At 29.4% G+C, this 25,382-nt stretch overlaps 1 protein-coding gene across 1 annotated transcript in view; it reads right to left on the reverse strand.

The window, feature by feature from the left end:
- Window positions 1-1,418: 1,418 nt before the first annotated feature.
- Window positions 1,419-25,382, reverse strand: part of LOC129966695 (uncharacterized) — a 97,416-nt gene continuing 73,452 nt past the window's right edge. The window contains exons 4-7 of the mRNA XM_056081214.1: window positions 14,763-14,959; window positions 13,266-13,370; window positions 10,018-10,174; window positions 1,419-2,263 (exon numbers count right to left, since the gene is read on the reverse strand). Coding sequence (XP_055937189.1) covers window positions 2,067-2,263; window positions 10,018-10,174; window positions 13,266-13,370; window positions 14,763-14,959 — 656 coding nt within the window. The 3' untranslated portion in view covers window positions 1,419-2,066. The remainder of the gene's footprint in view (window positions 2,264-10,017; window positions 10,175-13,265; window positions 13,371-14,762; window positions 14,960-25,382) is intronic.

Raw genomic sequence — 25,382 nt, forward strand, 5'->3', positions numbered from 1 at the left:
CATAGCTAAAAAAAAAATACCTTGAAAAAAGAAGTGAATAGTTGACAAATGCACATTGTTAATATTATAAAGCATTTCATTCTAATTTCAAATGTTTATCTAAAATAAATAATCAGCAAATTTATTATTGATTTTACTCTGCCTTTATAATTTTGCTTGTCCATTGAAATGGAGAGAAATGTAGAAAAAAATGTATTTATAAATCTTTTTAAATTTGATTATTTTTCATACTATAATATTAAATTCTATAAGATAATACAATGATTATTATTTCTTGGCATAACTTTTAATAATAAGTCTTTATTTTATGATATTAAGAAACATTTAATCTAGATTTGAAATCTAAAATGGATTTTTATCTCTATTTCTTTGTCTATCAAGTTCAAAAAAATTATCGGAGAAATTGAGATTTTGACGAATCTGCACTTTTCAAACCTCCGCGAGCCCGAAAAATACATGTTTGAAATTCAGTTTGTTGTTGAACACAATAACTCGGATACGCTTGGATGAATTTTAGTGTATGGCGACTACTGGAAATTTGCTGACATTTATCGAATTTGAAATGAAATTTTTCACAGGAACTCTAAATTTTTTTTTTAAAAAATGTAGTATCAAACTTTGGTCTCAACCGGTTGAGGAAGAAAAAAAAAAAAGAGGGTCTAAAAAGCATTTTAAATTATTATAGTTTGAGGCACTATATACGTGATTAAAAATATGGATATGAGCAATTGTGACATTCGAGGCATTACGAGGTTCTCAATTTTATCCGTTGTTGCGGGGGAGGAGGTAACATCCTTATCAGAAAGTCTTTGAGAGGAGCACTCTCTGGTTATTATTACAGATTGCATTGAGGTCATCTTTGATAATTCAAACTGAAACTGTTAAAATACAATTTAACTATAAACAAATAATCATTCTCATCTATCCTGAAATAGAACAATCCTCCCTTCCTAAAAGATGTGGGCACACGTGCACATATATTTCTCACTATTTCAGTTTATTCAAAAGAGTGCGAGTAGCATGTAAATTGACAAATTCTGGCTAATTTTGTAGATCAATTTATTTAATTTACTACCAAAAATATTTAAATGTTGGATAAAGCAACAGTTAGTTCGTCGGATTAAATTCTATAATAATTTAAATTGTAATTTGTTTATACCTGATAATAAGATTAATATTTATCAAAATGTGACAGATAATCATGAAATCAAATCCCAGCAAAATATTAAAATTAAAATAACTAATATAGATACTTGCCTCCATTCTTCTAAAATGTCTTAAAAATATTTGAGAAAAATAAAAGCAAAGGAAGACAAATGCATAAAATAATGCCAATTAAGTATTTAATTCAATTAATTGTAGAGCCACAAAAAACTTTAATTGATAATTGCAAATGTGCTATCATTGTAAGTGGTTTTGCAAGATTATTTGAAATCCAATTTCAGAGAGAAAGTACAAATTTCGCAAATGGAAACATTTTTATTGTTTACAAATGAAAAGATATTTTTAGATTGAAATTTAGAAAATACGCGAAGATATACAATATTTTTAGAATACATTTTCTTATAATTCTTACATAACGCACAGTAAAATTGATTAAATGCGTTGAATTATTTTATGTTTTATTTTTAATTTCATTAGACATTAATCCGAAATAACATAGATTAATAACACCCGAAAAAGAGAAGTATCGACTTTCGCAATTTTTTTCTGCTAAGCATTTTGGCTTATGTAACTTGCTCTGCTTAAAATATTTTATTGGTAACACCTCTCTAATGTGCGTTTTCATATTAATTCAATTACAATTTGCAAGCTAATCTGAAAAGCATACAATTAATTTTTAATATCTCCCTCCTCTATGTGTAAAGTTCGTAAGCAATTTTAAGTGTTATAAAAACTAAGTACGTGATAGACTAGTTTAATATGTGCTCTTATCGGCAACAGAAACATATTCGAGACAAAATGTCGGACATTAATAACTTAAAAAACCAGACAATATCTTAAATCTATGCGGTGGTGCTGTAGTGTTCATGGAACAAGTAAATAAGTTCTTTAAGGTTCGTATCTTAGAGACTCCTTCTAACATTTTCCCACAAAGTGATGGTTACAACGGCAGATATCAGGACATAGAATGGATAGTTCAGAGCTTCAGCGCTGGATTGTTGTTTTGGTTTCTCCATAGTGTGGTACTGCAGTTTAATTTTGTCGACCGAAACTTCCTTCTTAGACGTCAGGTATTTCGCAGGCAAAATTGGGAAGTTTGCTGGAAAGAAAAACATTAATTAAGTTTTCAATGAATAGGTAATTAATTCATACATTATATTTTATAGCTAGTGTTTATGATTTAGTTATGTTTCATTAATAATACTTTTAAATGAAGAATCAAGTATTTAATCCTTTATTACCGAATTATTCTTACGTTATTTTTGCTTGTATGCCGACGTCCTGGCATAGGGGTAGTGCGTCTTCCCCATAATGAGGGCGTCCTGGGTTCGAGTCCCGGTTCGGGCATTGTTGTTCTTCATCTGTTCTATCTGTGAGATGTGTGAATGTGCCTCCCCCCCCCCGTAAAAAGAAGTTGTGCAAGCGAATGTGATGCGTGAGTAGCTAAGACGTATTCTTGGCCCTAGTTGGCGCTACTAAAACAAGAGACGCTCCCTTGGCTTAAAATCGCTGATTTCGTCGGAGAGCTTGTCCATGAGTTAGCGAGTTAGAAACAGCAACTTTCTTGTATACGTAGTATAGAGAAAGCATAGTAATCGTCAAAATATTCTGTCTGAGTTGTATGTCTGACAAAGATAATTCAAAAACGCTTTGAGCTAGGCAGTTGAAATTTGGTATACGATCTTTGCACCACATTTGTTGCTTTAGATCAAATTTTGAGTAAAATCTGCTCAGAGGAAGCCCGTCTGTCCGCCTGTTTGAATATAAGTTAACACGATAATTACAAAACGAAGAGATCTGTATAGATAAAATTTGATACACAGATTTAACATATTATTGGAGACACCTGTCAAATTTTGAACCAAATCCAACTATGGGTTGACTGTCTATCAGTCTGCACTTTCAGAAATATGTAAACGTGATAATTGAAAAAACGCGGTGATTTAAATTTATCAAATTTGGTATGGGATTGCAAATACAAGTGCAATTCTGTGTCAAAATTTTGTTTCAATCGTTTAAGACAAAACTGTCTAAAATACAAATTCGATTATTTGATACTATTTACGCATGCAAAGGATTAATCGTCAAATTATTCTTCAAAAATCCCATGATAGATTCAGTAAAAATTCTCAATTCACGCCAAAAGTTAATATTTCGTAACTATTGTACGCCAAGGCCACGTAAGGCGTTCTCTGGAAGAAATAACATTTTTTTTTTCTGCCAGAAAATTAGAATTTATAGATTTTACAGTTTACAATTAATATTAGATGGTTCTGTAGTTGTCGGAACTATCATTTACTTAGGGCAATAATTAGATTAACGGTTCATTAAGATTCTATGTGTCATCTTCCATTCGGAAGTTTAGCTGTTAGATAGAAATCTCATTTTCATAGTAACTTTAAACTTTATGAAGTTTCATACGCGTATTATGACATCGATGCTTAATGTTACAAAAAATGTGGTTTCTGTTTGACAACTTCACTCGTGATTGCAAGTTTATTAATATTAAATGAAATATTAATAAACTGTTGTTGCCACTATTATCTTATTCAATATTGAGCATAGCTTCGAAAATAGCAAACTGTCTTAGGGTTTAATTGGTAAACTTTGCTAATAATAAATTCTGGTTTTATGACAAAAAAGTTCTTATCTCCATACATCCTCTGTAAACGATATCATTTTGTCTTCATTCTTTGGCAAATTATTCTTTGAGAATGGCCTTGGATATTTGAATCACCCTGTGCTCAGAAATTTTTGTTTGAAATTAAACGTTTCTGAAATTGAACTGGAGACTAATGAGCAATTAAAATCATTTTTTTCAAAATGTATGGCTTGTAATATAGCTGTTTCCACAAAAATTAACAAACAATTCTCGAATCTACCAAAATTATTATATCATTATAAGTAGTCTATCGTACAATCATTTGCAAATTATTTCATTCTGGGAGTCGAATTATTTATAATTTCAATGGCGAATTCGAAATCCACAAAATGTGATTGGTTTGGGATTGCATAGTGGTGTCTAATTCATAACATTACGAAATTCCTCCACAATCAATAAAACAATCATATCGAACAATTTAAGAACCAACTTCTCATGAAATATATTTTTTCTGTTCTTCTCATACACACACAAGATAAAATAGATGCAGATAATCTATATTCTATGTACATTTCAAAATTTATGTTCTTAGCTAAAATTGCAAAACGCTAGATATTTGAATTGAACTAAAACAGGTTCTATCATTCCATGTACAAAAATGTAACTAAATTTATTGTTATGCATATTTAAAAGCAACAATTAACTATTATAACATAATGATTGCACATCTTATGTAAGAATTTTTTAAAAAAAAAATTAGATAATTTAGACATTAGATAAAAGATTCTTTGGAGGAACATTCGAAAAAATTGGAGGAACCGGCCATTTATCATTAAAACCATTTATTTATTACCATTTGGAGTAACAGGCTATTTATTATCAAAATATGTCTCATATTAAAAAAAAATGTAATTAAAAAAAATCAATTTTACAGAAACACATTTTTTTTCTTCATTTCGGAGAGAATTTAATAACTGAAAATAAAAATATTTTTTCTGACTAATGGAGTTAGTAATGGAAAAGAATAATGGAGTGAGTAATATTAGATAAAAACCAAAGAAATGTAATTTCAAAACATTCGAAACAAGGTTAAAATAAATTGAAAACAACGGAAACTGAATTTCAAAAAGTTAATCTGCTAACTTGAATTATTTATTTGTAAGTATACACAGAAGTTAATTTAGGTCATTTTATTGTAAGCACAAAGAGGTAATTTAGTATTAATTATTTATAAGTATTCAGTATATTTATTTATTTATTATATTTATTATAGGTATACAATATATTTATTTATTATTTTTGTTATAAATATACAGTATATTTATTTAATATTTTTATTATAAGTATACAGTATATTTATTATTTTTATTATAAATATATATTATATTAGTATAATTATTTATAAACACAAAGAGGTCATTTAGTATTAATATTTATAAATATTCAGTATATTTATTTATTTATTATTTTTATTATAAGTATACAGTGTATAAGTCAATTCATGTCATTTTATTTGATTTCCAGGTAAAAATTTCTAACAGGGACTGATTTCCAAATTCGAACTAATCTTTGAATGTCTAGTTCACTCTAAAAAGAATTGTGAACTATGCTCGACATTTCATTTAAATTCTCGGAAAACTGCAATTCAAAGGGGGAAAAAATATTTACAGGGAAAAAAAAATGACGAAACATCTGACATAGAGAATTAAATGACTACATTCTGTTCTACGTTATCTATGGTCCCTGTTTCATTCTAATCAATCTAATTGTCAGCAATAGACATTGTATCATAAAAATAACGGAGCTATGTATATGAAATACGCGTCTAAAAAAACGTATGGCGCTGTTCAAGAAGAGCCATTATTTCAGACAGCCAGTGGAAGGGGGTTATGGCCAAGACAAATACATCCCATCGATGTCAATGAAACCCTGGAGACTTGTTTGCATCAGTCATATAAAAAGCACTCTTGGGTCCCCTTTTTATGCGACCTCCGGGAGCGATACTTTGTAAAATATTCTGATCACCACATGGATTATAGCGATCACAAACTTGAGTAAGAGGCTGTGAAATATAGAGTTGTGAGATGAAAATAAAAATAAGAAGGCTATTTTATGCTGTGAAAAGTAACGACGCCGATAATATGATACCGTAAGAAGATAAATAAAATCTTAAAGGTAAAAGCTAGTGCATGAATCAGTAGATAAAATTTTTATGATTTAGCATATTATATGGTTGGAATAAGTATGTCTATCAGGACATTGAAAACCTGATGATCATAAGAACTTCAAGTTTAAGTGGTATATAATTCAGAACATGGCGAAACAAGTGACTGAAAAGTATTCTGAAAATAAAAGACTAAGAAAGGCAATCAAAAAAATTGTTAGAGTATTCAATCATCATTATAAAATAATACAATTGTAGTAATGATATATAGAAAATGGTCTGATTGTAAACCCGCGGAAACGGCGAGATAAGCATCTGGAGGGTTATGAAATGTGGTAAATATCTAATAGCAATTTATTAAATAATATCAACGTATTCTATAAAGAAATGAAAGTGTTTACCCAATGTTTTCTTTTTTTTTTACATTTGTGCTTTTTTTTAACCTTTGTCCTTTCATGCTTTAATATTCATTTCTATAATTATTGATATTTTCTCTGCAAAGCCTTAAATAGAGCTATTTAAATTCAAACTACTTGATTCCCAATATACTGAAATATATTATTCATTAAAGATCCGTCGTATAAGCGGGTCTGATGCACATTAGTTCGTCGAGGTTAGATGTCTTCCAGCTGGTGCGGCGTTGAAGTTTGGAAGAGTAGTACCAGCTCAGGTGTTGTCCTCGTCATTTGACCACAATAAAAATTACGGGGTCCGTTCCCAAATAGTCCTAGTGCTGCTTTAAAACGGGACGTTTATATAACTGAACTTAAATGCATATGTTTACTAACTTGTTTCCACCCTCCCTTCAAATATTCTGAACAAGGATATTTATATTCCATATAAATTAATATCGTTAGTCTCCAAAATTATATATTTTTAAAATCTCCAGGGGAAAAAAATCTGTATTAAGAATACAAGATTCTGGTATTCTAATTTGCAGCGTAGTTTTCAGTCAAGTATTATATTAATAAAGCTTCTTATTTTGTTTGAAAATGTTTTTGAAATTCAATTTGAATAGACATCAGAATCTTCCATTTACGTTTTGAGTTTAGGCAAAAAATGATTATGATATATATATGTATGTTTTTTATGTGTATTCAACGTAAAAGAAATATTATCTTGCAGATATATTTCAGTATTATAAAACATTTTTAATACATAATTTTGTCTGTTAACTTCCAAACTATTGTCAAAAAAGGTTGTTTTGAAAGCAAACACTAATAAAATATGAATACAAATTTTTGATCAAGAAATATTGGGTATGATTCGGTGAAATGAGAAAATTTCACATGCTTTAAATCCGTCGTATTTTTGTATTGTCAAACTCTTGAAATAATATTATATATATATTTCGATTTATAAAAAGTCATATCTTGCATTCATGAATGGATGTAAGATTTTTTTCCTGCTAAACAATTTCAGGGAATAAATTTTGAAAACTTTTAGTTGTGATTTGATTTATTTTTCTAAATAAATAAGAAAAAGCGAAATTATAAATAACGTTTCCCTTACAACTCAAAATACTCTGCCATATAGTTACGATACTTTCATGATATTGTACAACAATTAAAATATCTAACAGGATGGTAAAGTATCTTATGATGAAAAGATTAATAAAAACGCTAGTAAGTAAATATAAAACGACGCTAATAAAATAATTTCTGTAAAATTCTTTTACGGGGAATATTCAAGCATTAGAGTAATTATTTGTTGAAATATTTTGGAAGTATTAAAGGTAAATACTTTAATTTCTCTTAAGTTCAAATTATTTAATTATTTGGATAAAGGGATATTACTTGAAATTTATTTGTTTTACTTGTGTAATGAACGATATTCTAATAAGTATGAAGTACTACCCTGCTTAGTAACCAGTAAGTGCACCAGGGCTAATTATTACTAAAAGTTTCAATCAAATATTTTGGGCAATCTTTGATCTTAATGAGTTCTCAATAAAATATTTTTTCACAACGGTTTTTTTTTTTTTTTTTTACCGTTGTGCTACACATTGCCCTTATTTTTTACCTATATCTTTACATTTTACACACACACACACACACACAAGATGTTCAAGTGAAAAGGTACGAAACGTCGTAACAACGTAACCGATAACATATTTGCCTATGTCGCTATGGGAAAATGTAGCGAGACATCTAAAGATGCGATTGGAGTCTCTGGCCTAGATCGGAGCATACGCGGGTGCTCGCATGCGCAGGAGAGAGCGGGGATTCTTATAAAGAGTGCCGTCCAATTGACGTGTTGAATTCCTGTGAATACTGTGAGACACACAGAAGACTACGCAGGTCCATCAAGAACAAAAGACCGGAGCTACTCACAAAGGGTGTAGTTCTACTCAATGCTAATGCGCGTTCACACGTCTCCAGGGTCACACACGTGAAACTGGCCAAGTTCAAGTGGGAGCAGTTCGACCGTCCACCGTACAGCCCGGACATGTAGCCCTGAGATTTTTATGTACTTGGTCCCCTGAAAAAAATATGTGAAAGGGAAGTGCTTCAATTCGGACGGCGAACTCAAGGACGCTGTGAAGGACTAGGTCTCGACACAGCCACAGGAATTCTGGAAACATAAAATCCTTCGACTCATTAATCAATGGGATCGTTGTGCTCAGGCCTTTGATGTATACTTTGAAGAAAGTCTTCATTTATACCCACAGTGTTGTTTCGTACCTTTTCATTTGAACACCCCTTGTGCGTGTGTGTGTGTATATATATATTAAATTTTAAAATGTAAAAATCATTTTGTGCTGAAATATTTTCGAAAGCAATCGTATAAATAATAAAATTTCATTTAATTTTAAATAAATTAAAATTTCAAACAAATAGCTTTAAAGTGTACAATCTGACCCCTAAAAATACACACCAACCCACCCACCCATCCCTGAATGTGCAGCAAGGAGCCCTAGGTAGTCGCGACTTTCTCATAAAAGTGCCATGAGTTTTCTTTATATCTTTAATTCGATTTCGCGCATGGTTATTTTTTTTCAGATGATTTATCACTAATTTATCCCTAAATCACAAAATATAATTTCAGATATGATAAGATGAATAACAATTTTGCATCTTAATAGATCTATTTAATATTCTTGTTTTCTACTTAATTACATCAGAAGCTGACAACTTGATTGTGTTATCTTGTCGAAATTCATTAAAAGAAATTTAGCAGCGTAGATTAGCTGAATCTCGGTTGTCAATAGAAAATTATCATTTGTTCCCTAAATATAGAGAAAACGCTTGAGAAATTTGATAGATCAGAGAAATACAGGTATTAGCGAAAGTTCCAGATCAATAGAAGTTTTTTAAAGAACATTTTAATGACAAAACCAATGTTTATTGCACAAAAGATAACAAAATGTGCCAAATTATATAGAAAATTATAATAAAAATTACAAAATCTGATTTAAAATCCTATAGCTTACATTCACCAAGTTAATGAAATCCGTGACTTTTTTTTCTTCATCATTTCCCCTCGCTCATCTGAATATGTCAAAAAATAAGAGCAATCAGACCAGTACAGTACTAGATTATTAAGACTAAAGAAAAGTGAATTATAATCTTATTTGCTACTTTGAAGCTAATTTTTTGACAAATGATGGCAAAGTTAAGTTGGTTGAAGCAGACAACCAACATAAGCCATTGACCCACGAAGATTCACAACCTATATCTCCTTAAAACAGCGACGCTTGAATGTGCAAAGAATGACTTTCTACGTTCCAGCCGTTATTAACGAAACTCGTTGGGACGACTTTTTACGTTCGAGCCAGTTAAAGGGTTAACAGTATCATTTGAGAAAATAAATAATGAACAATAGGCTGACACTCCTCATAGATTATTATATTTATAGAAATACTATATTCAATAAGTTTTTATACAACTTAAGATTTTTTTAAATACATTTTCATCCCTAGAATACAAAACTATTGATTATTTTGTAAGTAACTACTTAGAGTTTCTAATAAAGGGCTTTGAACAAACATTGATTCATAATTTCATTTATACTATTTTAAGTATGGAGCCACAAGCATAGAGATTGTCATAATCTTTTTCATGTATTCATTTTTAATAGTACTTACAGCCTCTTGTGTAGTTAGTCTGCCCTCTCAAATAGATTTGAAACAGTGGAACGCTTAGATCTAATCCATTGCCCTCCTCTCCTTGAGTCACCATGGGAGCAACAAAGCTGCACCACATTCTGTCACCATCTAAATCCATCTTTTTGTTCTCTAATCTCTGAAAAAATTAAGAAAAAAAAAATGCATTTTAATTTAACATTACTGTTTAAACTTAATATTATTGCTTTCCTTTGAATTATAAACTAAACTTTATACTCATATTAAACAAAAATTTCTGTTAAGCTTTGAGTAAATTTTGCAAGACGATCGTAAACAAGAAATGTATAAATGGAATATTTATATATGCATTTAGATTTGAAAAATTATAATAATTATATAAGCTGCGTTAGAGAACTGTTAACAATGTATTATTTTCTGATATCAATATTCTCCATAAGAGTTATTCAATGTCTTATTCAGACAAATCTTCTATAAATTAAAAAAATCTAATAAAAATTATTCATAAACAGAATAATAAAATAACTAAGATGAACTAAAGTCATTATACTGAAAATATGCATTAGGAATTATGCCTGTTAGTTTTTATTTAAATAATTTTAATTATATCGTCTGCTTTTCTAGACTTATGAAAAAGCCCTTTATAATATCGTCTTTATATAAACGATGTACATAATACTTACTAAATAATTATTACTTTAAACAGATATTTATTTAAAAATAATAAATCAGTGAAGAATTTATTCTTGGTAATTTTCACAAAACCTTAGAGAATATGAGCCATTTATTTTGAAAGTGGGGCAAGTCCATTTCTGAAAAAAATGGAGATAATGGCAGTTATAGATAAAACTTGTTATGATCTTTTTATGAGTAAAAAATTTATAGTAAAAAAATGTTTAGATTCTAGTATTTTGGAGATGGAAGTTTTAGCTCTTAACAGTATTGAAAATCTGTTTATTTTGAAAGTGGTGCAAGTCCATCTTAGATTGAAATTATATTTGACCGAATATGTTACGGCAAAATTTAGTTACGGTTGCTCTATGGTGAAGGAAATGTGGACGTTTCACATCATGTCTGAAATCTAGTGTGTTTCTATTTATCTATTTTTGATGTTGAAAATCGGTGGTTGTACAGTATTTTATAGATAATAAAAAGTATATCTTAATTTTGTCTGTCGATAATAATGTTTACTTCCATTACCGATTGTCCAGTCCAGTGACAACGAAAAAAATATCATTGATCAAAAATTTTTATTGTCAGGACATTCCTTTCTACCGAACGATCGTGATTTTGGAGTGGAACTATCCAGTAACTATTCAATCCAGAAACCAGTTCCTTGCATATTACCCAGGATTACTATAAAGTAATACAAAATTGTCGAAAACATAATAAATTTTTAGTACATGAAATGAAACATGGAAATTTATTTTCAACCCAACTTCTGGAAAAAGCGGTTTTAAAAAGAAAGAAAAATACCGATGGAGAAACCGTGAATTGATTAACTATATGCTGGATCAGATTTACAAGGGATGCACCATACAAAATGTTCAACAAAACTTCGATAGAACGAGATTTTTGAATTTAAAGTTATCAATTTGTCAACACAACGAGGAAGGTAAATAATTCCAAGTAATTTCAGAAATATAAAATCTCTTATGTAAGAAAAAAAGAAGATTTATTGCATCTGAAAAATACAAGGATATGATGGATTTATTACCATATATACCTCCCGTTCATCATGAATGTTTTAAAATTTTAAATCTTGAATAAAATTCAAATTGATTATACCTACGTATAAACTGAAATATATAATTTCACTGAAATTCTTAATGAAACTGAATTGTTTGTTATTATGTTATATTTTCTACTAGAATATTCTTGGTTTTGTATCCCTTTTTATTAAATGAATAAATATTTATAAAAATTTAAATAGTATTTTGTTTTTATTCTTAAAAAAAGCTGATGCAACTGAAATATTATTTCCCAAATAAATGAATGATTGCAATAATTCTTTAACTTTGAAAGTGAGGCAAGTTCATTTACTTATAATGGAACTCTAATTTTTTTTAGTAAGCACTGTAAACACTATTGGAATATAAACCTTCATTATCTGGTGCCACAAATTACAAAAAATATATCTATTAATACTTACCAATATTTTTAAATTTATTGAAACGCAAACCTTTAAATGTCTCGCAATAACAAAAAATGGACTTGCCCCATTTTCAAAATAAACGGCTCAATTTTGAAAGTGAGGCAACTCAATTTAGTTATAATGGAACTCTAATTTTTTATTCAGCACTGTAAACACTATTGGATTATAAACTTACATTATCTGGTTCCACAAAATACAAAAAAAATATCTATTAATACTTACCAATATTTTTAAATTTATTTAAACGCAAACCTTTAAATATCTCGGCATAACAAAAAATGGACTTGCCCCATTTTCAAAATAAACGGCTCATATATAGTTGCTACATTCTTTACAACTAATCTTAACCGTTGAATTCAGCAAATAAATTCCATTGTCTAGCAAAGGAATTATATTGTATGAAAGATGTCATAAACGGTTAGAAAAATATTGTTATTTCTAATAAAACCTTCATGTTTAGTTTTGTTATAAAAGATAGTTTTATAAGAGTCAAGGACCTTTAATTGTTTATAACTTCTTTACAGATTATTACTTGTTACAAGTTATTTAGCTTTTATAAAAGTTGAGAAAAATATTGATCTTTAAATTGTTATAGCAATACTTTCTGTTAAGTAATGAAAAATTTAAATCCATATTTTGTTTTCTAAGTTTTGATTTGGAGCTTCAAGTTTATGGAATATTTATTAATATATTGATCACGAAACTCAATAGAAAATATTTTTCGGTGGTTATTTTTAAAATAAATAATTGAAATACATGTCGTATTTTTTGGTTTAGTTTTAATCCTAATTTTTGACATTGAATAATGGAAAAAAGAATTAGAAAAAGGATTGTAGTTATAATTATCAAAATAGTTTTTATATATGAAAAACGAATCACTTAGTAATCATTTACTATTAAGAATTCGATATACATTTAATTTATATTTAATTAAATCATTAAATGTAAAATTTGTCTAGCACTCAATTTATTACTTTATTTTTCATTGAAATCTTTTATTATTTTGGTATTGACGAAATAATTTTAAAACTTAATTTAAGTTTATAACTATTAAACTTTTCGTGCAATTTCTTAGTAACAATTAAACAAATATTACCATAGGGTATTCCATGAGCCCTTCATCCATTGAATTTAAAGTAAAGTACTTAATTTCAGCAACTGTCTTTGCTTTCATGCAGGCAATCATTTTCAGGGTTTCAGCCTAAAGTGAGTACAAAAATAAAATATAATTATTTTTAAGAAATCCCACTTGGTATTAAAAAATTGAGAATAAAAAATTTATTCTACACACAAAAGATCAACAATACTTCTTGATACTTTAAAATATGTCAAAGTATATAAAATAGTGTCAAAGTAAAAAGTATATAAAATAGTTTTAAATGAAAAATATGATACAATAAGTTCATCTATTATTTAACTAAAGAATATCTTTTTTTTTTTTTACGGTAACTTGATTTTGAAATGAATATTTACTTTTCAAATTATGTTCAGATAATCATCATGCATGACCACATGCACGAAATTTTTTTACGGTAACTTAATTTTGAAATGAATATTTACTTTTCAAATTATGTCCAGATAATCATCATGCATGACCACATGCACGAAATTTATTTAAGGTAACTTAATTTTGATATGAATATTTACTTTTCAAATTATGTTCAGATAATCATCATGCATGACCACATGCACGAAATTTTTTTACGGTAACTTGATTTTGAAATGAATATTTACTTTTCAAATTATGTTCAGATAATCATCATGCATGATCGCATGCACATAATTTATTATTATAACATTTTTTTTGTTCTATAATACGGGAGACACAATTAATATAAAAAATGATACTTCAGATGCTGCATTTAGTTTGAAAAAATAGTTGTATCTAAAAACTAATTTTTAGAATTTCACTTTTATATGTTTAAAAAAAATTCTATATTTACGTTTCTCTGAAAGAAATTTATGTTTAAAGAAACGTTGAAAAATCTGAATGAAGATTAATTAAACTGCTTAAACATTGTTATGTATAACTCCACATAAGGTCCTTACTCATTATTTAAGAAATTTAAATTATTCATCTCCAATTTCCTGAATCCCTACTAAATAAATACTACACGACTAATCTTAATTTTTAAAAAGTTTTATATATCGTAATATACTTATTATTATTTTTTTTTTACAAACACGTTACTAAAGTAAACTCCACACTGAAAGATTATATATTCACTATCGAACAACTATGAGGATCTATGAACAAAAAAACTTTGAAGAAAAACGTTCTAAAGTTTCATTTGCTTGGCATGAAGTGCTACTAGATTATTATCTATACATGAATGAATGAACGAAAATTTGCCGCACCTATAGACCAGATGCAATGAAAATATGTGGACTGTTACTCATCATTGGCCTCCAAGTATTCCTGATCTAATCTCTTTCGATTTCTTTCCGTTGGCTAGATTTTGGAATAATTTTTTTCCATAACTTTCAGACAATAATGAAAAGCATGGAATTGGAATAATTGCAATCCTTCAGATCGTAGCACTGAGCGTAGCTGCATAATTTGGGAGATTTGGTGCCTTTAAAACAATCTTACCTCTGGTGTCGTAGAAAAGCCAACTGCTAGATAGTTTTGTTCTGCTTTCGCTGAGCCTCCAAGAACGAACTCAACGTTGGTGTTATTCACTACACTGTAGGTGAGAATGTAATCGCAGTCATCCTGGTGGCAAGACGCCTTGTTTTCTGAATACAAAATGCAAGATTTTGCTTTCCCACAGTTTTTGAGGTTTACAGCTATATTGGAAAAGAACAAAAAAAAAAAAATCACTCAAATAAATTTTCGTAAATAAGTATTCATGAATCAACAAAATAAAATGGAATAAACTTAAATAAATTTTATAAATTTTTAAATAGAATATTTTTGTAATTTTTAAAATTTAATAAAATATGTTGTAACATTCCCCGTTTCCCAGTACTGATAAGACATTGTGTTGTACTGATTCATTGTGTCGTCGCTGTTACTTACTAAACTCCTCGAAATAGCCAGATGGTGGATCTTTTCACCTGGGTGGTCTCGCATCTGTTCATTAGCGACTACAATGAAAGACCACATATGGAATTCCTCTTCCCCGAGGTATTGATAGTACCTTCAAAGAGAAAGGGGTGTCCAAACATCTGGATGCTAGATGTTTCTCTTTGTGAAAGGACCTTCCAACGACCCACTGGCGCCGCTGAGAGAGCATATGGTTGAACCCCGATTGGCCGGAGGAGAGCTCAAATGACCAATGTAAATTTAGAAGTGGAGATTGTCGCCGAATTAAAGCGCGGAGGTTGTTGTTTTTTTTAGAAAGGAGAGAAGAAACGAATTGCAGGAACTGTTGGACTACGCCCACGAGTTCGGAGTCTGAGAACTACCCCTGTAGTGGCCGTGTTGACGTGATGGAGAACTGAGTTTCAAGAAAAACCTTCGACTTTGACTGTTGTATCTCCTACTACAGGTCTAAATAACTATTTATTTAACCAAGATTAGAACAAGTTGTTCTTTGTATATATAGGGCCGTAAAATAAAGAATTGTCTGGAAATTCTGCTTCGTTATTTGATCAGTCTAGATCTGGACATTACAATGTATATAACATAATAATAAATCATGATTGAAATAAGCGCAGATGCTGTTATATGAACATTTTTCTTATATTGCTACATTTTCAGGTATTAAATTTTTTTGTTACTTTTTACAATAAAATTTTTTTCTTCTTCTTCTTCTTTGTGTTGACAAAACGGGTGAAACATATTAAACATTTTAATGAAACAGATGATTACATACATTTAATGGACATTACAAAATTTTTAATGAAATACATACAAGTTGTAATTATTTGTAATAAACAAATCACCAGTGAGAATGCTCTCTTCTCAACTTTCTTTGCGTACGATCATAACATATTCTGTTTATTGTTTCATAATATAGTGAAGAATATCGAATATATATCTCAAATTGATAGATAAGGTTCAAAATTTGATACCAATATACGAGTTTACGACCCAACCACTTACTAAATTTCATCTATCTAGAGCGGTTCTTGTTTGAGTTATCGTGCACATATATACATTGACAGTAGATAGTCCATACTTTAATTTTTTTCCCCAAAATATGACACTGATATTTTGTTTTATTGTAAGAGTTTTTGACGCATTCTGAATGCAAGCTGTTATGCTAACGCACGTAAATGCAGGCTGTTATGGAGAAGGAGCAACGTAAAGGAGAGAAGGGGGGGGGGGGTATTATTCTTTTTTTAAAACTCGAATAGTGTGAAAAAAGTAATTTAGTGTCTTAGAAACAGTAACTTGAATTCTTTTGAAAAGAAGTATCGATCTTTGTCAATGGTGGGTTTCCTACTAAGCCTCTACCTGGAAATGCTATTGGCTGTAGACACTAGATTAAAAAAATGTTATTAATAAAGTTGTAAAACGTAAAAAAAATAGAAATTTTATGAATTTTAAAATGTTAGAATAATATTAAGACTGTATCAAGTATAATTGGCAAGATTCTGATATATCTTTCTTTCTTTCTCTTGGTGGTTGTAATATTTGCAATTATTAAGTACACGGTTAAATGTAATTTTGTACAGATATAGAAGTTGCACAATATTGAGTCAATGAATAATGTAAACCATACACGTTGTACAAAATTATTAAGATAAGAAAAATAATCTAAAATAATCATTAACATTTAAAAGTTAATAATGCATTGTATTAGGAAATTCAATGCATGGGATTATTAAAAGATAGATCTTGTAATTTGCTCTAATTCTATTATATATTGACATACAGGGTGTTTATAAAGTCCCGGACCCATTTTGATGTTTAATAACTCATAAAATAATAAAGATATAAACACACTTATGACATTTATTGATGGAATAACTCATATATTTTCCTTTTCAGGTTTGAATATTTTTACTTTTGTAAATATCGTCTGCGCGTGTGGTTAATTTCAGATAATTTCATTTTCCAGTCTAAATATCTGTACTTTCCTAAATATTGTCTGCTTATTAATTGCATTTTTCTCTCTTTTGTTTTTGGCAACTATTGCAATGTTATGTTTACTTTTGATGTGTTTGTTCTATGTAGTACTTTTGTATGTGATGTTTTATTCGAGCGGATATTAAGGAGAATGCATACACCACAAGAGAAAGCACAGATTTTATGGTGGTTTTATGGTACCAAAAAGATCCTCCATCCAAAAACAGCACCTTGCGGTGGAAAAAGAATTTTCTAGAAATTGGAAGTATCGAAAATAAGAAACGTTCCAGACGTCCTTGTACAAGTGATTTTGATGTTGAGCGTGTCGGAGAGACATTTTTACACAATCCTAGAATATCTGTGAGATCAGCGGCAACAGAATTGGATATGCCAATTTCGACGGTGTACAAGGTTATTAAGAAAAAATTAAGACTGCATGCATACAAAGTTCAAATTGTTCAAGTTTTGGAATCGAACGATAGACCTAGGAGGATGGCCTTTGCAACAGATATGCTAAGGAGGATAGAAGATGCTGCTGATTTTCTGAAGAGCATAATGTTCTCCGATGAAGCATCCTTTCATGTTTCTGGCATTGTTAATCGCCATAAAGTGCGCAAATGGCTCTGTGGATGCCGACATGCTTGTCGCTACCTGGCGTGAAATTGACTATCGACTTGATATTCTCCTTGCGACGAAGGGGGCGCACGTGGAAGTTCATTGACAAGGGTCATGAAACTTTTTGAGTCTATTTAACCATTTATGTTATTAATTTAAATCTATCTTTATTATTTTATGAGTTATTAAACATCAAAATGGGTCCGGGACTTTATAAACACCCTGTATATCTAAATCCGCCACTGATCATTGTGACAGCATCCTGTGAGAGAAGCCTGACATAAACGGTTTATATATTACGTGTCAGTATATAAAATGATTTGTAAAGAGACCAAATTAATATCTGAGTTATCGACTACAAGGACCACATGCTAACATTTATTCATCTTTTTTTTTTTTTTTTTTTTTTTTTTTTTTTTTGTAATTTTGAGTTATTGTGATCACAAATTCCATAAAACATGTACCGATAGCTCTTTAAGCAAATTATAGGAATGATACTGAATTCTATCTAGTTCTTTGCATTTCTGAGTTATTGCATTCGTGCGTGTATAGGCTATAAGACCGACAGACTTCTCGTTAAAGAATTTAGTAAGAACTTTGCAAGAAATCTATAGTTTTGGAGCAAAGACCGTCTACCAAGTACTATCAGTTTTGTTCCTTGAAGCCTTGAGTTATAGTATCTATAAACGTACAAATAAAATTCTAAAAGATTTCAGAGGTCCAAGTCGCAAATTACGAGTTAATTTATAAAAATCCGGATATCGAATTTTTTTGATGGCCAAAATATTATCTTCTCAAATATTGGTGGGATAAAAAGTGATAAGCATGTATAAACTATTTACTTTTACTTCCTAAAATATTGCTTTTCTTTCTCATTTTAAATAAAATTTCTCTTCTTATACTACGACATAAATATGATCGATGGCGGAAGTTTTAAAATTAGGTGAAAGTATTCATAAGTCTTTACGTGATAGCGATAATAACTTGCTGTCTTCGTGAACTGAATATATTCTTTGGTGCATATAGGAAAATTACATTAACTGCAAATATTTGAGATATGAGCGATCGAAATATCATTATGATGTTAATTTAAGCTTTCTTTTAAAGATAATTTCTCTATTAATATGCTTTTATATATTAATCTATAAGAACAACAACATAATAGAAAGAAATTTATATGTTCATTTATTTCATAATATTTAAAAAAACTATAAATTGCATGAGATAAGTCTGAGTGAACGGTGTGAAATGCAATAATTGCAAATTTTGTTATTGGCTCTACTAATATTATACATAAGATATCTTAAAAATCTACTGAAGTTTCCAAATGTTAATGGTGTAAAATTATGCCCTCATATTATAAAATTAATTGCTATATTAAGAGTTATAAAGAGAGAAATAACATACTATTTCGGAATCTTTAAAACCTACCGAATAATAAAAGTGGCCCTTTTTCATAAGCTTTCTGGAATAATGAAGATAACTTTAATATTCCCACCCACTTTACTATCATGGTGACAGATAATCCTTTATAATGCAAATATATATATATTAGTTCGTAATTTGAAGACGATATAATGAAGAGGCGAGTGTTTTGTTACAGATTTTTGTCTGAAACCTATATCAAGGCATGCAAATAAGGTTTAGCGATGATATATATTTCTAAAGCCGCGGTTCCAAACCTTTATTTCTTCTTGTACCCTTTGACTTGTGTTTTTATTTTTAATAAACCCTACTATGATATCTCCCTGATCGAATCCTTCGCGCCATGAAGTCTTTAATGTTATGGAGTAAACTTAAAAGTCAAATGATATGAATTGATATTTCTAAAATATGGTTACAAACAAGCAATACTGCTTCCAAGCACGGTTAGTTCTATCACCGGAAAGACCGATTTACAATCATCTGTATTGGATGCTGCTCGGTGCCGAACCAGTAATCCCAGAACTTAGCGACAAACTGGATAATGGATAATGCTGGAAACTTCGAGAATTTTAACGATCCATCCAATCGGAACTGAGATACGCCTGATTGGCCCAGAAGGTTCTAGACCAGCCTCCCTGGAACTATAAAAGGCCGACAGTCTCAAGCTGCAATGAATCGAGTTGGAGCCATAGACGAGTCTTCGAGAGGATAGCGAAGCAACGGCGGAGTGCCAGCGTTGTGTGGAGCCCAAGCTAGTGCTGAACTGAGCTGTGTGCCGAGTTATGTTGTCTGTTGTGCAAGCAGCATCAAGTTGAGTGTGAAGTAGCCAGTCGTATGGTAGTGAGTCGGCAGTTGGATACAGCTAAAGCGAGAAGACAGTGGGGAATTTCAGCCGTTTGAGGAGACCGTAAGACGAAGCTCCGAGGATCCCCTTTCCTGCTGAATTCTGTCTGGCCGCTTTGTGTGTTGTGGTCGATTACTACTTTCGGCTACTGTTTGCTGTCTTGTGTGTACGTCTCGGCTGTATACAACTGTCGTCTTTTTATTCGTCGTCTGTGTCTTTGTGTTTAATAAACGTCATTGTTGCTTTCTATTGAGGCCTGTTGATTGTTTTTAAACCATACACCCACTACACACGAACCCGGTGATCCGTAACAATATATTTTTGATTCAGCATTTTATTTCATTTCTAATAATAACAATAATTACATCCTGGCAAACAAAATATCATTGAAACAATTTTGCATTAACTTATTATAAAAACTAATAATTGTTCATCACGATAATTAGCTATTCAAATGGAAGGTAATTCCAATTCGATCCTCAAGTTTGTTTTGTAGAATTAATATCATAAAATCAGATAAAAAACTATATTTTTTAACGTTTTGTGTTTTCCACATGACAAGTATATACTTTCGTCTAATGCTGATTAATCTGCTATGCGCCATCAGAAGCACACATATTAAAGGCCGGAAACCTTTGATTTAAAATAATGCAATTATAGCTAAATGCTAAAGAAATTAATTAGAATCATGAGGTTACAATCCCTGCTCGCTCTGCTTACCAAGCCATAAAAATCACAATGGATTGCGACTTTCCTCATGATCCCAACTCATTTATCTCGCTCATCGTAAAGTTATGCATTTCTTCTAATAATAAGAAATTACATTACTAAAAGTAAATTTAATTTATTTCAAACCGCATGAAATGCTAACATTAAACTTTCATCAATTTCTAAAATCTGAAACATCATTTTCTAAAATTAAAATTTTCTGTAGCAGATATATATATATATATATATATATATATATATATATATATATATATATATATATATATATATATATATATATATATATATATATATATATATATATATATGTTTGAAAGTAAAAATATGTAATTCTAAGATTTTAAAAATCAAAATTGAATTATCTTCTTTTTTCGCACAAGAATCTTGTCATAATCCCGCAACTAGGTAGCTGTAATTCTGAAACTTTATTCAGTTCACAAAAATTGCTTTGCACTTCTTTGTTTCGTCCATTCCAGCTGGATATTTATACAAATGATTCTTCAGTAGTGTCTTCTGCCCTAACATTTCATTTTTGAAGATTTCGATTCACAATCGAAATTGATGTACTTGAACTCTCAATTTTTCATGCTCTCCAACTCTGAAAAAGCACCTTTGTTTCAGATTTTCTGCAAAGACAAAAATATAAACCATCCTAACTTGTGAACTGCTGCAAAATGACAATTAACAAATTCATCCTGATTTTGCGTTCGCAATAATAGTTTTATATTTATAGATAATTTTACTGGAGACATCCAAAAGAAACTGTTAATAAAAGTAATGAAAAAAAGATCGTTCCAATTATTATTATTAGTTTTTACTAAGTCTGAAGATAAACTCTCAGACAACTTTTGATACATCAACATTCTATTCAGATATCACAATTTTAAGCTATTTATTCTATTGTGCCATTATTTGTTTAGATTAATGCAAATAGCTTTTTGGAACGAATTAGGATTTCTATTAGCCAATCATTTACTAATAATATAAGCTCTTTAATTCTAAAATGGGGCAATATTTCTGTATAATCTTCGCAATAAAAGTTTTGATCCCATTCCTGCAAATTTAAATTTCAAAATACTTATATTGGTTCTTTTTGTTTGTCGATTTTTTGTATTTAATGTTATATTCCCATTAATTTTATTCTTTGCCTTCAAGTTCTTTGTTAAGTAACAGTTATTCTATTTAATACTGGAAAATTGTTACTCCATGTTACATATATTTCAGTAGTTCTTAAAAGCTTGCAGAAAACCAATGGTTAAGATAAATTAATTACTCTCTACAATTTGAAGAAAATCGGCACCAATTTCTTAATAAAGATAGCATTATATTTCAAAAGTAGTACAGTTGTGGTGTCTTAATTAAATCTATAGCTTGACCATTAACCTATTTTGAATTGGGATGGGTTTAACTATTTCGGAGATTCCTGTGATATTCAATTCATGAAGAAGATTATTGTGAAGTTTATCACATTTCTTCTCTTTTCTGTTGTTCCTAATCCACTTGTTACGTGTTTTTATTTAATTTTACACGTTTCATTTATGCAAAATGAAATATTACAATCGATATGTTTTCATCGAATCATATACTAGATAGATCTATCGATCGATTTACGTGATAGAGATCTGAAATTCTGAATTACTGAAAGTTCCAGATGGCAATATAAAATTTTTATATTTTCCAAACATAAATTATATGTTTATTATTTAATTTTATTTACTTTTGGTTAAATACTGAATGCAGTGAAATTGAGAAAAGGAATAATCACAAGAATTCATAATAATAATGAAAATGATGAATTTTTAATTACATTAAGGAAAAAATTAAAAAGTATTAAAAAAATCATGCTTTTGGTGGATCCTAGGAAGATGAAAATATTTTTTTGATTAAAATTTTGTTGGTGGAAACAAAAAGAACAAAAGGTAGAATAGCTGAAAAATATGTTATGAGGAGAAAAAACCATAATGAATAACAAAAGAAAGGAAATTCCGAAATATTTGGTAAAAATATAATATATTATGAGTATTATTAAAATTAAAATTTAATTGGATTATTTAGTTAGCTCTTCACTCTTTAAACATTTTTGCTTTAGAGTGATTTTTGAAAGTTTTAAACTTTTTTTTCGAATATTTCAATAGTTTTTTTCTTCTTTTTTTGCATGTGAGAAATGTTACCTTTTCTAAAAAATGCAAACTCTGTAAAAGAATCCCTGAACACCCTGAAATATTTTCTTCACCAAATCGATAATTTTTACTAAGTAAGCCTGTTTAAAACAATTTCCTTTCGCAAAAAATATATAAAAACTACTTAATCAATTACATATTAAATATACATTAATAAAAAAAGTGGAACTCTTTATCTAGTAAAATACATTAATGTAGCCAACAATTAAAGAGAAAAATCGATGCTGTTTCGATCTTGAAAACTATGCACTTGAAAGGAAGAGAAGAAAGCATTGATTGGCTGCAATTTCTACCTAAATCTTCTCAGCAAAACAAATCACTCTTAATTAAGAAGGATAAATTTACATTCGCTGTACTTAATACGATCCTTTTCTCAATTAGTTGTTGAATTCCTTTCCTTTAAGAAAAAGAATACCACTCAACTAAGAAACAAAGCACTTTTTCTTAAAGAAAAATGCTCTTATGGTGGAGATTAATTTGATTTACGGTTTTGGAATGTATAATTATGCAAACTTAGCGTGGTATGCAAAGTATTAGCGAAACAAAGATAATAGGATAATTAAACGTTAAAACAACAAAGAACCAGATTTTACTTTTCTTATATAATGCATCCTCATAGAAAATTCTGGAACAGTCTGAAATTCTTTCTTGCTGTTTTAATGAAAACCGATAGTTTAATTTTATTAAAAAAATAAAATGCCGCGTGTATCTAAATGCGATAACACGAAAGTGGATCAAATTTTAGACGAATAAAACATGGCATGCGGGACACTTACACATAATATACATATTTATAAATACGTTATAAGTATTGTATAAAGATATACACATTATAAAAGCATGTAATATATTATATATATTTTAAGACTCGTTACAATGTATAGAAAGAAAATGCATAGTATTCGTTGAAACATTCAGCCAAGAGATTTTGATGAATTTCAACGTTTTAAAATTGAATTGCATTTTAAATTTTTTTAAAAAAATAATTTTATTTTTAATTAATTTAAATTTACGTTTAACATTTTAAATTTTTTCTGATTCCTAAAAAAACTACTTTATAATTAAGTTTACTCTCTGTATAAATGGCAATTTTAAGACAAACAAGTTAATTAAATGGAATTTAATTTTATCTCCAGAATTATATATCTATCTCTAATATTAGATTACAGCAGTCAGATGGTGAATAGTCAGTCGATGTATCTGTTTATAACAGGATAATGGGGGGAAAAGTAACAGCTTATTACCAGAATTTCCGATATGAATAAAAATTTGCACTCAATCAACAATAAGATCATAGTGGATTTAAACATTTTGCAGCTTTTGTCAATGCACATTATATTTATATATTTTTAATTTTACAAATACTTTTAAACTTAATCAACAAATTACTGATTTATTTTAGGTTTGTTTTTATAAATTATGAATGAATATGTCTCATTAGTTTATATCTGTATCTATAATATATTTGCATGCGCTTTATCTCAGAATACGTCTTTTTTATTATCTTCTGATAATATGTATGATTTTATTGATATATTTACTATGTGTATTGATAGCATGAATCCTGAAAATAATATCAATTAAGCAAATTTTAATTATTTATAAATAAATAATAATTCTGATGCTATAATAAATAAGCAATGAATGCAATAAAACAAACAGAAACCTGATCATTTATGTTTTGACAAAGAGTTAAAATTATCCTAATATTTTAAAGTTCACGGAATTTATACCTTTAAAAATATATTTATTTGATATTATGGTTAATAACAACCTTTTTTAATCAACCTGGTTATGGCTTCATTTTATCATCTCAACGTCTCTGTGCAATTGCCTAAGACCACTGCAAATCCGCCACAAGGAAGATATTCAAAATGCAAAGGTTATCACTATACCAGGCTTTTCATAAGATATACAATATTGCAGAAAATTGCGGAAATGTCAAAGGGGAAACAATTACTTCCTCTCTACTATTTATGCAATTAAATATTATTTCAGCAATATTTGCGGTTATAAAAGACCATACTATGTAAATAGCATTTTAGGTTGTAGTATACAAAAAAGTCAAGGCTATAAAAGGTTTCTTCCATTGTTACTTTCTGGTATAATAAATAATCAAAGTAGACAGATGAAATTTGTATGTGATCTCTACAACAAATTTATGAATTTCTATCCAATTTTGAATGATATCGTGGTGAATAGCATATAAGCCAAATAACATTATGGATTAATCAATCCTCCTCATTGGTGACCTCAGACGATGAACTTTCAACCTTCGTACAGCTGTTGTGGCGCCATCTAACCACAAAAAATCAAAGTCGTCAGACTCACTTGACGCAGCAAAACCAAAGTCGTCAGACTCATTTGACGCAGCAAACCAAAATTGTCAGATTTACTTGA

This window comes from Argiope bruennichi, chromosome 4 (assembly GCF_947563725.1).
Source record: "Argiope bruennichi chromosome 4, qqArgBrue1.1, whole genome shotgun sequence".
Taxonomy (NCBI): domain Eukaryota; kingdom Metazoa; phylum Arthropoda; class Arachnida; order Araneae; family Araneidae; genus Argiope; species Argiope bruennichi.